Genomic DNA, 15,371 nt, shown 5'->3' with positions numbered 1-15,371 from the left:
TAAGAGCCAGAATGTTCTGAGGGCCAGTGTGAGCTCCCTGTCAGACTTTGAGGAGGCAGAACCTACTAAGAAGCAGCAATGGCATTCTCAGAGCATATGCAGCTCTGCTCTGCTCAGCTCCGTGGAAGGTGGCCTTGACTTTCTCCAACTGCCATTTTTTAAAATAATACTCAATTGGACCTTACTTCCTCTCACTCCATAAGAAAGAATCCAACACCTACAGGAGGCCAGTGTCCAAATTGAAACCACAAAATGAAAAATCTCTTGCAAGAATATCTCTTTCTGAGAAGAAAATAAAAATTAAACAGAATAGACATACCCAGTACCATGCAGTAGAAGGAAAAACCTCTCTTAAAAATACCTGGTAAAATACTCTAAAAATTCCCACTGGGAGAAAAAACCTAAATTTTCATATTAATATATGTGTTTCCCAAGAAATTTTAATCATTAAATATTTTTTTAAAACATGAAACATTTTAAAAATATTAAATGCCTCCAGAGATTTGCTATAAAGATTCCTTCCAAATCTTGACACTTCTCTTCCCTTTTTCCCTTCATCGAGGTAGGTCCACACACTTACAAGACAAAGGGAATATGTGGACCATTCTTGAGGAACTTGGTGGGTTAGCAATGTACGTATTTGCGTTTCCAGATTGTACAGATCTACTAATTAGGGTGACTTACAGAGCTACTTCTCTAGATACAATCAACCCTGCTTTTCATTCAAAAGCTACTGCTACTATTATCTACTACAAAGAACAAGTCCGCCCATGCACACTTATAAAAGAATGCTCACATCCACAGGTGGGCTGTGTTTCCATTGTCCCCTTTCATGAGTTCTATCACTCAGACAGGTGTTCATGAATCAAACGTTCCAAAAAAAAGCTATCTTTTATTGCTAACACCATAGATGAGTGTCACATGAGAGTTATATTTTGCTAATTGGGACTTAACACGTTCTCTCTTCAAGCTCTTTAAGGCTCCTCAGGCTACGGCCATCTGAACAGAAAGCATTCATCAGTGTTTGCTTGCAAGACGTGCAGCTGAGGCCCTGGGCGACAAACGAGTATCAGCCGTCGTGGACTAAAGTTAAACTAAAAGCAGGCAGACCAACAAAGAGGGGCTCAACGCCTCCCCTCTTAACGTTACATTATGATTTGGGTTCCGAGACCATAAAAAGCTGCGAGTGCAGGAGCAAAGTGACATAGTTCCGGGTTTTCCCAGTTAGGAGGCCAAGTATGCACACAATGAGACTCTTATAGGCTTGCTGGACTTAAATTCCTAAAACTAGACCCAATTCAATCAGCTTACTGGAGAGTGCATCAGGGAACTACTGACCCTGTCTTTTTACCATTCACTAGGAGACTGAAGACCTAGGACATTCACCCTTATGGTTTTATTGTTTAGTGGACAGAAAAATGTTTCATGACCCCAATAAAACTGATATAACACTTCAAACTAATCTGAAACGTTGGTGTTGGAAAAGGCATTTGGTTTCTGCAGAGTTGAAGCTGTTAATGAATATATTAGTTGGCAAAAAAGCAATTGTTAAATTATTTTATTTTTACAATTTTGCACCTTGTTCACATTTTTGAATGTGTCATGAAGCTCACAATTTTATTTGAAAAACAAAAGACAAAACAGCATCACAAAAAAAATGATGATAGAAATATAATTAAATGATAGAAATTAAAATGTAAACATAAATATTTTTCCCTAGAAATCTATAAGGAATAATCAAAGCACTAATATTATTATTTACATTTCTATATCACCTTTTCCATAAGAAGCTCACTGGGCTTTCTCGGTTCTGCACAATACTGTAAAAGGATCTATTAAACTCTTCCAACACTTAAATATCTCACCCCAAGAGTGTATCTATCTTCACTTGGCAACATAACATGCTTCAGTGTAAAAGAAGCTAACATTGAGGCTAAAAGGAAGAGTACAATAATTGAAATGAACAATTCCTCAATGAGCTTAACAAAAGGCTGCAGATGGCAGAAGGAAGGGTCAACAAACTTGAAGATAAATCAACAGAAATTCTACAATTGACAAAGAGAAAGAAAAAAATAAAGAAAAATGAGCAGAACCTCAGTGATTTGTGGAACAATATCTGAAGTTTAACATACATGTAATTGGAGTCTCAGAAGGAAAAAGATGGGAAAATATTTGAAGATATAATGGCTAAATATTTTTCAAATTTGGTCACAAACATAAATTTAACATAACTTAGAAGCTCATTCAAACTGCTAAACTGAGTAAATATAAAGAAAACATATCTAGGCATATTATAGTCAAACTATTCAAATTCAAAGTTAAATAGAAAACCTTGAAAACAGAAAAAGTGACATATTACATACAAGGATACAATAATATGAAGAGCTGACTTCACATCATAATGGAGGTCAGCAGACAATGAAACAAAGTACTGAAAGAAAAAAAGCAACGAAAAAATTTATATGCAGCAAAACTATCATTCAAAAATGAAGGCAAAATAAAAAACATTATCAGATAAACAAAAACTAAGAGAATTTGTCGCCAGCAGATCTGGGCTACAAGAAATGCTAAAGGAAGTTGCTCAGGCTGAAGGAAAATGACACCAGGTAGAAACTCAGATATACAGGAGGAGCACCAGAAATAGCAAATAAGTGTGAGTGAACATACGTCTTTCTTTCTTCTCTTAATTAAAAAAAATATATATATGATTTTTTAAAGCTAAAATTATGAAACAGTACTGGGGGTTTATAAGAAATGCAGATGTAACATATATGACAACAATTTCACAGAGGATGAGGTAAATGAAATTATATTATTGTAAAGTTACTATATTTTATGTGAAGTAACACAATGTTAAGTAGACTATGTAACAAGTTGAAGATGCATATTGTAATCCTTAGAATAAACACTAAAAAAATGCAAACATATAATTAAGAAGCCAACAGAAGAATTAAAATGAAATAATTAAAAGTATTCAATTAAGCAAAAGAAGGCAGGAAAGAAGAAACAGAGGAACAAAAAAATAGATAGGCTAACTAAACAACAAATAGAGAAAGGTAGCTTTACATCCAACCATATTGATAACTGCAACATATGAAAATTTGAATCCAAAGGCAGAGATTTTCCAGACTGAATAAAAATGCAAGGCCCAACTATATTCTGACCACAAGATTCACACTTTAATATAAAGACACATATAAGTTGAAAGTAACAATATGAATTTATATACATATATATTATATATATATACACTATATATTGTGTATATATATATATATATATATATATACAGTATTACAAAAACACTATTCAGAAAGCAAAAGTGTCTGTAATAATATCAAACTGAATTGACTTTAAGACAAGGAGTATTGCCAGAGATAAAAACGGACATTTCATAATAAAAAGGAAAAATTTTCAGGAAGACACAATAATTACAAATTATTATACATACACAAATGTGCGTGTATGTAATAATAGAAGTTCAAAATATATGAAGCAAAAACTGAAGGAACTAAAAGAAATAGATAAATGGATAATCATAGTTGGAGATTTCAAAACCATTTTCTAGTAATTAATAGAATAACCAGACCAAAACCAATAAGGATATAGATGATGTTAGCAACACCATACAAAACCACAACCTAATTGACATTTATAGACCACTACACCTCACAACTGCAGCATGCACAGTGCACACGGAATGTTCATGAAGTTAGACAACATGCTGGCCTAAAAAAAGTCTAGAAAAATTTCAGAAGATTGGAATCTTAAAGAATATGTTCTCTAGGGGCTGGCCCAGTGGCGTAGTGGTTAAGTTTATGTGGTCTGCTTTGGCGGCCCGGGGTTCGCAGGTTCGAATTCCAGGCTCAGACCAATGCGCTGCTCATCAAACCATGCTGTGGTGGTGTCCCACATACAAAATAGAGGAAGATGGGCACAGATGTTAGCTCAGGACCAGTCTTCCTCATCAAAAAATAAAATAAAATAAAATAAATAATATGTTCTCTGGTTGCAATAGAATTTAACTAGATATTAATACCAATAAAATATCTAGAAACTATACAAGTATTAGAAATTAAACAACACACTTCTAAACCCATGGTTTAAGGAAAACATCACAAGGAAAGGAGCAAATAGTTGGAAATAAAATATAATGCAAATACTACACTCAGAAATTTGTGGGGGTCAACTAAAGTAGTACTTAAATGGAAATTTATTATTTTAAATGCTTATGTTTATTAGGAAAAAAGAAATATTTAAACTCAGTGATCTAAATTTGTACTCTAAGAAGCTTGACAAAGAAAATGTTCCAGGCCAGCCAAGTGGCAAAAGCGGTTAAGTATGCATGCTCTGCTTCAGTGGCCCAGGGTTCGCAGGTTTGGATCCCCAGCATGCACCGACGCACTGCTTGTCAAAGCCATGCTGTGGGAGTGTCCCATATAAAGTGGAGGAAGATGGGCATGGATGTTAACTCAGGGCCAACCTTCCTCAGCAAAAAAAAAAAAAAAAAAAAAAGGAGGAGTATTGGCATCGGATATTAGCTCAGGGCTGATCTTCCTCACAAAAAAAAAAAAAAAAGAAAAAGAAAAGCTTCTACTAACGTATAAGGAATACAGTTATTTTTAAAAGCCCAAATCAATAAAATACAAAACAAACAACAGAAAAGTTAACAAAGGCAAATTTGGTTATTTGAAGATATTAATAATATTGATAAATATCTCGTAAGACTGATGAGAGAGAGAGAACTCAAATTATCAATAATAGGAAAGAAAGAAAGGATATCATTATAGATCTTAGAGAACTTAAAGGATAAAAATATTTTGAACAACTTTCTGTCAATAAATTTGAAAAATTAGGTGAAAAACATAATATACCAAAACTAACCCAAGATAAAATAGAAAATTTTATATATGCATAATTAGTTTTCTATTGCTGCCATAGTGGATGCTTACTAAAACAACACCCAATTATTATTTATTGAGTCAGAAGTCTGGCCACAGTGTGACTCAACTGGTCCTCTGCTCACTCTGCGCAGGCCTTACTTAAAGCCAAAATCAATGTGTCAGCTGGGCTGGGTTTCTACCTGGAGGCTCTGGGAAAGATTTCACATCCAAGCTCTTTCAGGTTGTTGGCAAAATTTAGTTGCTTGTGGTTGTAGGACTGAAGTCCCTATTTCCTTGCCACACAGCCTTCTTCATCTTCAAGTCAACAACACACATGCTTCAAATCTTTGACCTCTCCTTCTGTCATATCTCTCCGACTCCAGCAAGAGAAAGTTCTCTGCTGTGATGGGCTCATGTAACTAGATTGGATCCACCTGAGAATCCAGGTAACTCCCTATTTTAAAGTGCATAACATTAATTACATCTGCAAAGTCCCTTTTGTTATGTAACTTAATTTATTCACATGTTCCAGGGATTAGGCCACAGACATCTTTGGGGGGGCTATTTCTGCTTACCATAATATATTAAAGGGCAACGGATGGATGGATGGTTGGATGGATGGATGGATGGATGGATGAATAGAGAGAGAGAATAGATCGTTGGGTGATAGATAGACATATTTGAGTATCAAAAATGTTGAATTTGTCAAAAAAAAATTTCCACAAAGAAAACTTCAAGCTCCAATGGCTTCATTGATGAACTCTATCAAACATTTTAAGGACCAAAATATATCAGTCTTACACACCAAAATCATTCAGAACACAGAGAGGAAAAGAACACTTCTCGGCTTCTTTATAAGGCCTGCATAACTCCAATATTATAACCTCATAAAGCCATTAAAAGAAAATCATGACCAATATCCATAATGAACTTAAATGCAAAAATCCTCACCAAAATATAATCAAACTGAATCCAGCAATACATAGAAATGACAATACATCATGACTAACTGGGGTTTATCTAAGGAATGCCAGATTAACTCAGAAATCAATCAATGTAATCCAAGAGAATAAAGGAGATAAACCATGTGATCACCCCAATAGATGCAGGAAAAGTATTTGACAAAATTTAGCACTCATTTATGTTCAAAACAAATACTTTCAGGGGCCAGCCCCATGGCTTAGCGGTTAAGTGTGCACGCTCCGCTACTGGCAGCTGGGTTCGGATCCCGGGCACGCACCGATGCACCGCTTCTCTGGCCACGTTGAGGCCGCGCCCCACATACAGCAACTAGAAGGATGTGCAACTATGACAAACAACTATCTGCTGGGGCTTTGGGGGGAAAAAAAGATGGAGGAGGATTGGCAATAGATGTTAGCTCAGAGCCGGTCTTCCTCAGCAAAAAGAGAAGGATTAGCATGGATGTTAGCTCAGGGCTGATCTTCCTCACAAAAACAAAAACAAAAACAAAAACAAATACTTTCAGCAAACTAGGAATCAAAAGAAATTTCCTCAACATGAGATAAGGGTATCTATACCAAAAACAACAACAGCAAAATAACTACAGCTACGTCTAGGAATAAATTTAACCAAAGAAGTAAAAGACCCATACAATGAAAACTATAAGACATTATTGAAATAAATTGAGGATGACATAAAGAAATGGAAAGATATTCCATGCACATGGATTGGAAGAATAAACATAGCTAAAATGTCCATACTACCTAAAGCAATCTACAGATTCAATGCAATCCCAATCAGAATCCCAATGACATTCTTCATGAAAATAGAACAAAGAATCCTAAAATTCATATGGGGCAACAAAAGACCCTGAATAGCTAAACCAATCTTGAGAAAAAAGAACAAAGCTGGAGGCATCACAATCCCTGACTTCAAAATATACTACAAAGCCATAGTAATCAAAACAGCATGGTACTGGTACAAAAACAGGCACACAGATCAATGGAACATAATTGAAAGCCCAGAAATAAAACCGCACATCTACAGATGGCTAATCTTCAACAAAGGGCCTAAGAACATACAATGAAGAAAGGAAAGTCTCTTCAATCAACGGTGTTGGGAAAACTGGACAGCAATATGCAAAAGAATGAAAGTAGACCATTATCTTACACCATACATAAAAATCAACTCAAAATGGATCAAAGACTTGAAGGTAAGATCTGAAACCATAAAACTCCTAGAAGAAAACATAGGCAGTACATTGTTTGACATCACTCTTAGAAGCATCTTTTCAAATACTATGTCTACTCTGACAACAGAAACAAAAGAAAAAATAAACAAATGGGACTTCACCAGACTAAAGAGCTTCTGCAAAGCAAAGGAAACCAGGATCAAAATGAAAAGACAACCCACCAACTGGGAGAAAATATTTGCAAATCATATATCTGACAAGGGGTTAATCTCCATAATATATAAAGAACTCACACAACTGAACAACAAAAAAACAAACAACCTGATCAAAAAATGGGCAGAGGATATGAACAGACATTTTTCCAAAGAAGATATACAGATGGCCAATAGGCACATGAAAAGATGTTCAACACCACTAATCATCAGGGAAATGCAAAACTACACTAAGATATCACCTTACACCCATTAGAATGGCTATAATCACCAAGACAAAAAACAACAAATGCTGGAGAGGTTGTGGAGAAAAGGGAACCTCATACACTGCTGGTGGGAATGCAAACTGGTGCAGCCACTGTGGAAAACAGTATGGAGATTTCTCAAAAAAATTAAAAATAGAAATACCACATGACCCAGCTATCCCACTACTGGATATTCATCCAAAGAACTTGAAATCAACAATTCAAAGAGGCTTATGCACCCCTATGTTCATTGCACCATTATTCACTATTGCCAAGAAGTGGAAGCAATCCAAATGCCCATCAACTGATGATTGGATAAAGAAGATGTGGTATACGTATACAATGGACTACTACTCAGCCATAAAAAAAGACAAAATTGTCCCATTTGCAACAACATGGATGGACCTTGAGGGTATTATGTTAAGCGAAATAAGCCAGACAGAGAAAGACAAACACCATATGATTTCACTCACATGTGGAAAATAAACTAACACACGGACAGAGAGAACAGTTGAGTGGTTACCAGCAGGAAGGAGGTTGGACCCTGGCACAAGGGGTGAAGGGGCGCATTTATATGGTGACTGACAAATAATAATGTACAACTGAAATTTCACAATATTATAAACTATTATGACCTCAATAAAAAAAATCATGCTTCTAAAAAAAGCAATAGATATGTATTGTAGATAATCTTTTAAATGCAGATAAGTATAAAGAAGAAAATAAATATAACCCATAATTTCACCAGTCACCCACAAAAAATAACTACAGCTAACCTTATACTTAATGGTGAAAGATGGAAGGCTTTCCCTCTAAGATTAGGATGTCTGCTCATCACTTCTACTCAGCATTGTACCTGATGTCCTATCCTGTGGAATGAGACATAGAAAAAGAAAGGGAGCTCCTTGGAAAGGAAGAAGTAAACCACCTCTATTTGCAAATGATATGATTGTTTATGTAGAAATTCTTATGGAATCTAAAAAAAAACTACTAGAAATAATAAGTAAATGTAACAAGGTCTCAGGACAGTCAAGACAAAGAGATCAAAGGAAGTGTTGAGTCCAGGTATAGACCCCATCTACAATTAAGAACTGAGATTTCATCAAAATCAAAAAATTCTCATCAAAAGACACTAATAAAGTATGAGCATTCAAGCCACAGACTGGCAGAAAATATTTTACAATATATTTAAAGAACTAGTTTCAAAATTATATAAAGATCTCCTGTCACTAAACAACAAAAAGACAACCCCTGATAATGGAAAAAAGACCAGCCAGACACTTCACAAAGAGATACAAATGGCCAGTAAACAGGTGAAAATATGCTAAACATCACTTGTCATCAGGAAAATGCAAATTCAAATCACAATGAGATACCAAATAACACCCATTAAGGTGGCCAAAACTAAAAAGGCCACTGACACCATAGGTTGTCAAGGATATGGAGGCACTGGAACACTCATACATTGCTGGTGAGAATGTAAAATGGTACTGCCACTTTGGCTCAAGATTTGACTATCTCTTATAAAGTTAAACATACACTTACCTTTTACCCATTGATTCTATTTCTAGGTACATACCCAAGAGAAATGAAAACATATTATTATAAAAAGACCAATATGATAATATTTATAGCCTTCATCATATCAGCCTCAAACTGGAAATTACCTCAAAGTCCATTAATAGGAGAATGAATTTAAAGAGTATGGCAGATTGATACAATGGTATAATGTGCATCAATAAAACAGAATGGTTTATTGTTACATGCAACAACATGGATGAATCCCATATACATTACATTGAGCAAAATAAGCCAGAGTACATGCTGTATGTTCTACGATATGTTCTTATTGTATGTTTTACAGAACTATATGAAGTTCTAGAATACATAGAACTGATTTATAGTGAAAAAACATCAGGACTTTATTCTGTCGGTGGATTAACTGGAAAAAGAACATGAATGAAGGAACACTTTGGCTTGATTGGAAATGCTCTATATCTTTATAGTGGTGTGCGTTACACAGGTGTATCCATTTATCAAAATTCATCGAATTGTTCACTTAAGATTTGTGCATTTCAATGTATATAAATATCTCAAAAAACTGTAAATAAACAAATGAAAAATCTAAAAATCTATATAATTCCAAATAAATCTGAAATATTTAATCTTCACAGGTCATAGTACCCTTGGTAATAAACTGTCCTACTAAGATTGTTCCTCTAGAACCTTTGAACTCAATTAATAAATGAAAAAAGGAGAAAATGATTGGATAACTTTTAACCTATATGACATTTTTTCTGGTGGCATAACTATTTATACTCAGTTGAGCCTCCTTGGTGTAAGAACAGTCCCAGGAAACCCCATTCCTTAGCATAAAAATATATTTCCTTCCTGGAATACGATGGCCAGGAAAGGAATTTCCAGTTTCAATATAAGCTTAGAACGCCAGGGGAAAAATGTGGTTACACCATGTGATAAATCCACACCTTCTTGGACTGAAAAAGTGGAAATGGAAAATCATTTTTACGCCACAGAAGTTTATTTTCACTATAGGTTAATTCCTCCTCTCTATCCTCCACTTTCCTTTACAGAAGAAAAGTGGATACTTCATGAATTTGGTCAAATGGAATCTGAAAGAAGGTCCTGTTTCTCCAATGTCAACTATAGGATTTCTCCGTTTCTGTAAGAGATGAGAACCAAATTTCCATTTCTTATAAAGGTAAAGGAATCATCATTGAGGCTGGATATGGTCAGGAATTCAACAATAATGAAATGCAAGAATGCCATGTACTTTCCATAGCTAACTGAAACAATGACATATTTAGACTTGAATTCTTTGTAAGTTGTTTTTGTATACAGCATGGCTGTATTTAACATCCATTATTTTTCACCTCAACTTCATCTTCAGCCTACATCTATATTCTTCCTTCAATGATCCTCATTTTTAGCCAAACAACCTTTTTTTTTGGCACTCTGCTCCATGATTTGGGTAGATGTTTTTCTTTGCAGTTTCCTATATAGTCAGAAGACTCTGCATTTATGAGATGACCCCGAAAGCTTGTGAATAACAAAATTGAAGACTAAGCCAGTAACAATGGATTCCACTTCCTCAAATTTTTGGTTTAGTTTTTGTTGGTGGTGCCGTTCTGACTCCCAGTACAGCAGAGCTGAACTCTGCCCAGTCTTTGGTCTTTTGCGCCATCCACTATCTCAGACAATGCTCCACTGCTATTCATAGGGTTTCCACGGTCAATTTTTTTGGAAGTGGGTGGCCACTTCTCCCTAGTCTGTCCTACTCTGGAAGCTCTGCTGATACCTATCCATCATGGGTGACCCTGCTAGTATTTGAAATACTGGTGGCATAGCTTTCAGCATCACAGCAACAAGCTGCCGCCACAGTATGACAACCAACAGATGGGTGGTATGGTTTCCTGACCAGGAAACGAACCTGGGGCGTGGTGGGGAGAGCACAGGATCTTAACCACTAGACCACCAGGGCTGGCCTTGGTTTAGTTGACACAAGTTTATTTTTATAAACAGAAGATAGAGCCAATTTTTTCTTTCTTCTGAACCAAATTAATAATCAAGTTATATCAATAGTGCTCTCATTCCTTACACCACCCTTTTGTGTCTTCTTGGGGAACCCAAAATAATAGGAGAAAGAAGATGGTCTTTCTAGACAGAGATCTGGCAGAATTTTGAAACTACCATGTTGGGAAAGTTATTTAATTTTAATAAGCTCCAGTTATCTTGCCTATAATTGGGGTTATGGTGACCTCTAGGACTCTTTTATATTTTACACACACACATAGTGAGATCTGAGTGCAAGGCACAGTACTTGGCACAGACAAAGCAGTAGATAAACTGGAATTTGTTCAATCTGGCTCTTGAATCAAATGATAATTTGTTCAACAGAATCTTGCCCTCAAGTCATGAGCGCTGCTATCTCCATATCATGTGGCCCTCAGAATTTATGGATGCAGTGAATGAGAAAATACAAAATGACCATCTCCTGCATTAAAATCTAACCCATCATTTAGAACACTTACCAAATGCTATTCCCAGTATTTAGTTACAAAGGAAATACAGACATCAAATATTATCATTGTATATTATTTTAATAGTCACTGTAGAAAAACCTATTTTGATACCTAATTTTGCATCAACTCAAGAGAGAAATAGTCTTCAGAAGACATGCATATATCAAAGACAACTACCTTGACCTGAACACCAAGCTATTTATATAGGCACATGAAATGCTTTTAAAAGACATTATATAATTTTTAAAAAGGCTTGTGTGATTTGAGAAAACATAATAAGTAAATTAGAAAATCAACAAATTAAAGAACTCATTTTGTTTTACATCAACAAATGAACTAAATACTTTTAAGTGGGGAAAAGAATCCCTTTGGATAATGACACTATAGAATGTGGTTTTGCTTGTGACTCATCTTCCAGAAACCTAAGTAAAAATTTGGGGGCATATATTTAAAATGATGATATGATTCAGTCTTTAAGTGAAAAAAATAAGAAATGTCAACTATTTATCTTCTTGCATTTTCATATATCAAAGTCACCTGGAATGTGATTATGATTCAGAAGTATGGGTGCCAAGACATTACTTGCCACTGAAAAAAATATATAAAGCACGTTTATAGTTTTTATTCTTTCTATCATTATAGATGTTTGAAAACCTGATAGTAATGGAGAGAGGGTCACTATAACAACAATTTACTCATTACATTGAATCAATGAATGTGTTTTAATTAAATATACTACAAAAACTAGTCTTTGATTTCTTAAAATGTCATGTTATTCATGATAGCATTTGGGCACTTACATTTCAAAAATCTAGTCCAAGGAATAAAATACACCATAAATATGAAAATAAATTCTTACATAGTTGATATGAAATATTTGAAAATATTTCTTAAGGCATTAATTTCACACAGTTCTGTAACATTTTAATGACCCTTCTGAACATTCTAAGCAACTCTTGAAAGAAAATAAAAATCAAGATGCAGTGTGGTTAATTTTTCAGTAATTTATTTTGACAGAAAAACTTCAGTGCATATACAGAGTTGATTTAAATACCAACAATCTACTTTTAAAGTCTACTGTCAATGTTTACTTCTAATCGAATATGATTAATTTAGCCAGTTGGCTCCTGGCAGTACCTCCAGTAATGGAAAATTATCATAAGCCAATATATCTTGATTGCAACAGCCTGTACCTTTATTGTCTGTCCAGATTCTTTTCACATCAGGTCTATAATGAAAAGCTAAGTCACAAACAGAGGTATTAGAAGATACACAATGGGGCCACTGTTCTCTGGAACAAATCAAATTTTCAATAACTCATAAGGTTATTTGAGGGCTTCTATTATATAATCCTTCAACAAACAATTAAATTCTATAGATCTTTTTTCATTTAACAGTCCAGTCAGTGTATATCTTAATAATATACATAACCCATAAAATAAATTAAAAGTAAATCAAAGCATATGTTTAAAGTCCTTGATTCATGAAGAAAACACTTGAAAAACATATAAGCAAGAATTAAAGGCAAATATTTATATTGTTGGATTTGGCAGCAGAGGTGGGTTCTCAAGAGAGACAACACATTCCAAATGGTGTGTTCCGTTCTCTTTGCAATCCCATTCATAAAGTGCCTTTCTGTTACGCAAGGGGATCACTCTGCATGGTTAATGAACACAGGCTCATGTTTGGCTTTAACTGGTTACACATACAAACGGGAGAGCATCACTCATCTTAAAAACAAAACTTAAGATGCTTAGGCAGAGACACCTTTGCACCAGAGTCAAAGTAAGCAAACCTAAGAATGTGACTGAAATGAGGAATCGGAACGTATAACAAATGGGCACATCACTCAGGATAGCTCAGAGTAGGTTCTCCGAAACGCAGGAGTAAACCAGTTGTGTGGACAGCGACTAAGGGCTGGCATACTTCTACGATAAGCCAAGCCCCAACGTGTTTGCTATTTTCAGCTGATACTACTAGGACCCTACTTGAAGAAAGGGGACTTTGGGGACCCTAACATTGGCTTCTCCTTTCTTACGGCGCTCTTAACCAAACGGAATTTGCTCTATCCCGACTCCAGCAGAGAGCTCGCAGCCTCAAACCTGGCTTTAACTGTGCGTTTGCACCGTGATCACAAACCAGGGGAGCCAGGAGGGAAGATCAATGCTAATACCAGATTGAATGGTCTTCTGACTTTCGTTTGCTCTGATTTACATTTTAGACAGACACTCTCATCCTCCTCGCGGAGCCTGGGACGATAATGAATACCCCTATCCTTCATCAAGACAGCCCCAATCACAGCCCTCCTGAGAGGAGAGGAACCCAACTCTGCCCCAAGACCGAGTCAGAGCCGCATCTCCGCGGGTAGCCGCCTAGACCTTCCCCTAGGTTCGGTGCAGTTTGTGCTTGGAGAGAGGTAGAAAGCATCTCTCTCAATTCCTCCCGAGGCCACACTTTCTGTATAGACCCACCTGCATGGGAGCTTCGTGTCTCATTGTTCTCAAAAGGTTCTTTCTCTCTGGCTAAGACAGCGCTGGCCCAGGCGCCTGGTCAAGCGGGCACAGCCGGCGCGCTCCACGCTCCACACTCTGCGCTCTTGGGGTTCGCTAACCGGCTCCAACATCAGCACCGGAGCTGTCCCCTCCAGGCGCCGCACACGCGTACTGGCCGGGAGCCCCGCGAGCTCCTGGGAGTTGTAGTCTCATTCAGCGGAGCTTTCCCACAAACTGGCGAGCCGTGAACTACATCTCCCGGCAAGCCAACAATTAAACAGGCTGCCTCCTCCTGTTCCACTCGGCCGGGGAGCCTCCCTTTTCCTCCTTTGGAATCGCTCGCGTTTGTTACCGCTCTCAGCCTCCCAGCCCATTTCCACGCAAGGCGCAGGCGAAAGTGATCCCAGCTCATCTCAGCTGGAGATTTTTCTTTGCTACCTATCGCCTTCCAAGCTAGATTGTGCTTTCCTGGTTGGGAAACTCTCTACCTTGTGCTAATTCCCAATACAAACGAAACCTGCTCTGCGTTCTGGGACTCTCCGCCCTACACCTCCCCATCCCGAATCGGGAAAGTTTATGCATTTCCATAGGCAGAGGGGGTGGTTTTACAATCTCATTCAACAATCGCGGGGAAGAAAGACGATGAATAGCACACACATAAAGAAAGTGGTTTACTCACACAACTGGATTGAGAAGGCGCACACGCACACACACATACACACACACACGCACATCCCAAAGTCCGTCAAAGCGAGATTTCGCGCAGAGCATGCAGTGGAACTCCCTTCTGCTTACCTTTCCGTACAGCTCCATTGAAACTCGAGGTTCCGAAATTCTCAGTAATCCCTCCTGCAACAAATGAGGTTAGGGTCTTACGCGGAATGCGGAGCTAAACGCACACCACAATGGAAGGGGTGGGGGTGGCGGCTGGCGGAGGGAGAAACGAGGGACGTGGAGGTACAGCTGATTTAGATGGATGGCTTCTTTCCTCTGGAGGGAAAGTGTGAAGTCTTCAAGTGGCAGCTGCAGAGAAAGGGCTGAGAGTCTGTTAGGAAGTGCCAGGGGCGCGATTGCGCCGGGCAGCCCCTCCCCAGGCCCTCCCCCAGGCACCTTCCACCGTCATTAGCGCGCACACACAGCCGCTGCTGGCCTCGAGCTGGAGAGCTGATATGGCACTGGGTTATTTACCCAAAGCAAGTCACATAAAATGAACACATTCATCACCAGAGCCCAGAAGCACCGTCACAGAATGAGATAGGAGACCTTTATTAATTTATCCTGTCCTTTCTTTAACACGGAGTCATTCCTTACATTACAATCGTACTCCCAGACTAGTTCAAAAATGGT

At 37.3% G+C, this 15,371-nt stretch overlaps 1 protein-coding gene across 2 annotated transcripts in view; it reads right to left on the bottom strand.

Annotated features, from left to right (window-relative positions):
- RAB3C (RAB3C, member RAS oncogene family) overlaps positions 1 to 15,001 on the bottom strand; it is a 271,453-nt gene extending 256,452 nt beyond the window's left edge. The window contains exon 1 of one of the 2 annotated variants that reach the window (XM_014781653.2): positions 14,820 to 15,001. In XM_014781653.2, the coding sequence (XP_014637139.1) occupies positions 14,820 to 14,837 (18 nt within the window). In that variant the 5' untranslated portion in view covers positions 14,838 to 15,001. Of the gene's footprint in view, positions 1 to 14,003; positions 14,127 to 14,819 lie in introns of those variants that run through there. The other variant, XM_004422843.2, reaches the window with a different exon arrangement.
- Between the last annotated feature and the right edge of the window lie 370 nt (positions 15,002 to 15,371).

This window comes from Ceratotherium simum, chromosome 18 (assembly GCF_057802395.1).
Source record: "Ceratotherium simum simum isolate JZ-2026a chromosome 18, ASM5780239v1, whole genome shotgun sequence".
NCBI classification, from domain to species: Eukaryota; Metazoa; Chordata; class Mammalia; order Perissodactyla; family Rhinocerotidae; genus Ceratotherium; species Ceratotherium simum.
Note: the sequence above shows the minus strand (reverse complement) of the source record. Positions and strands in the feature narration are given on the sequence as shown.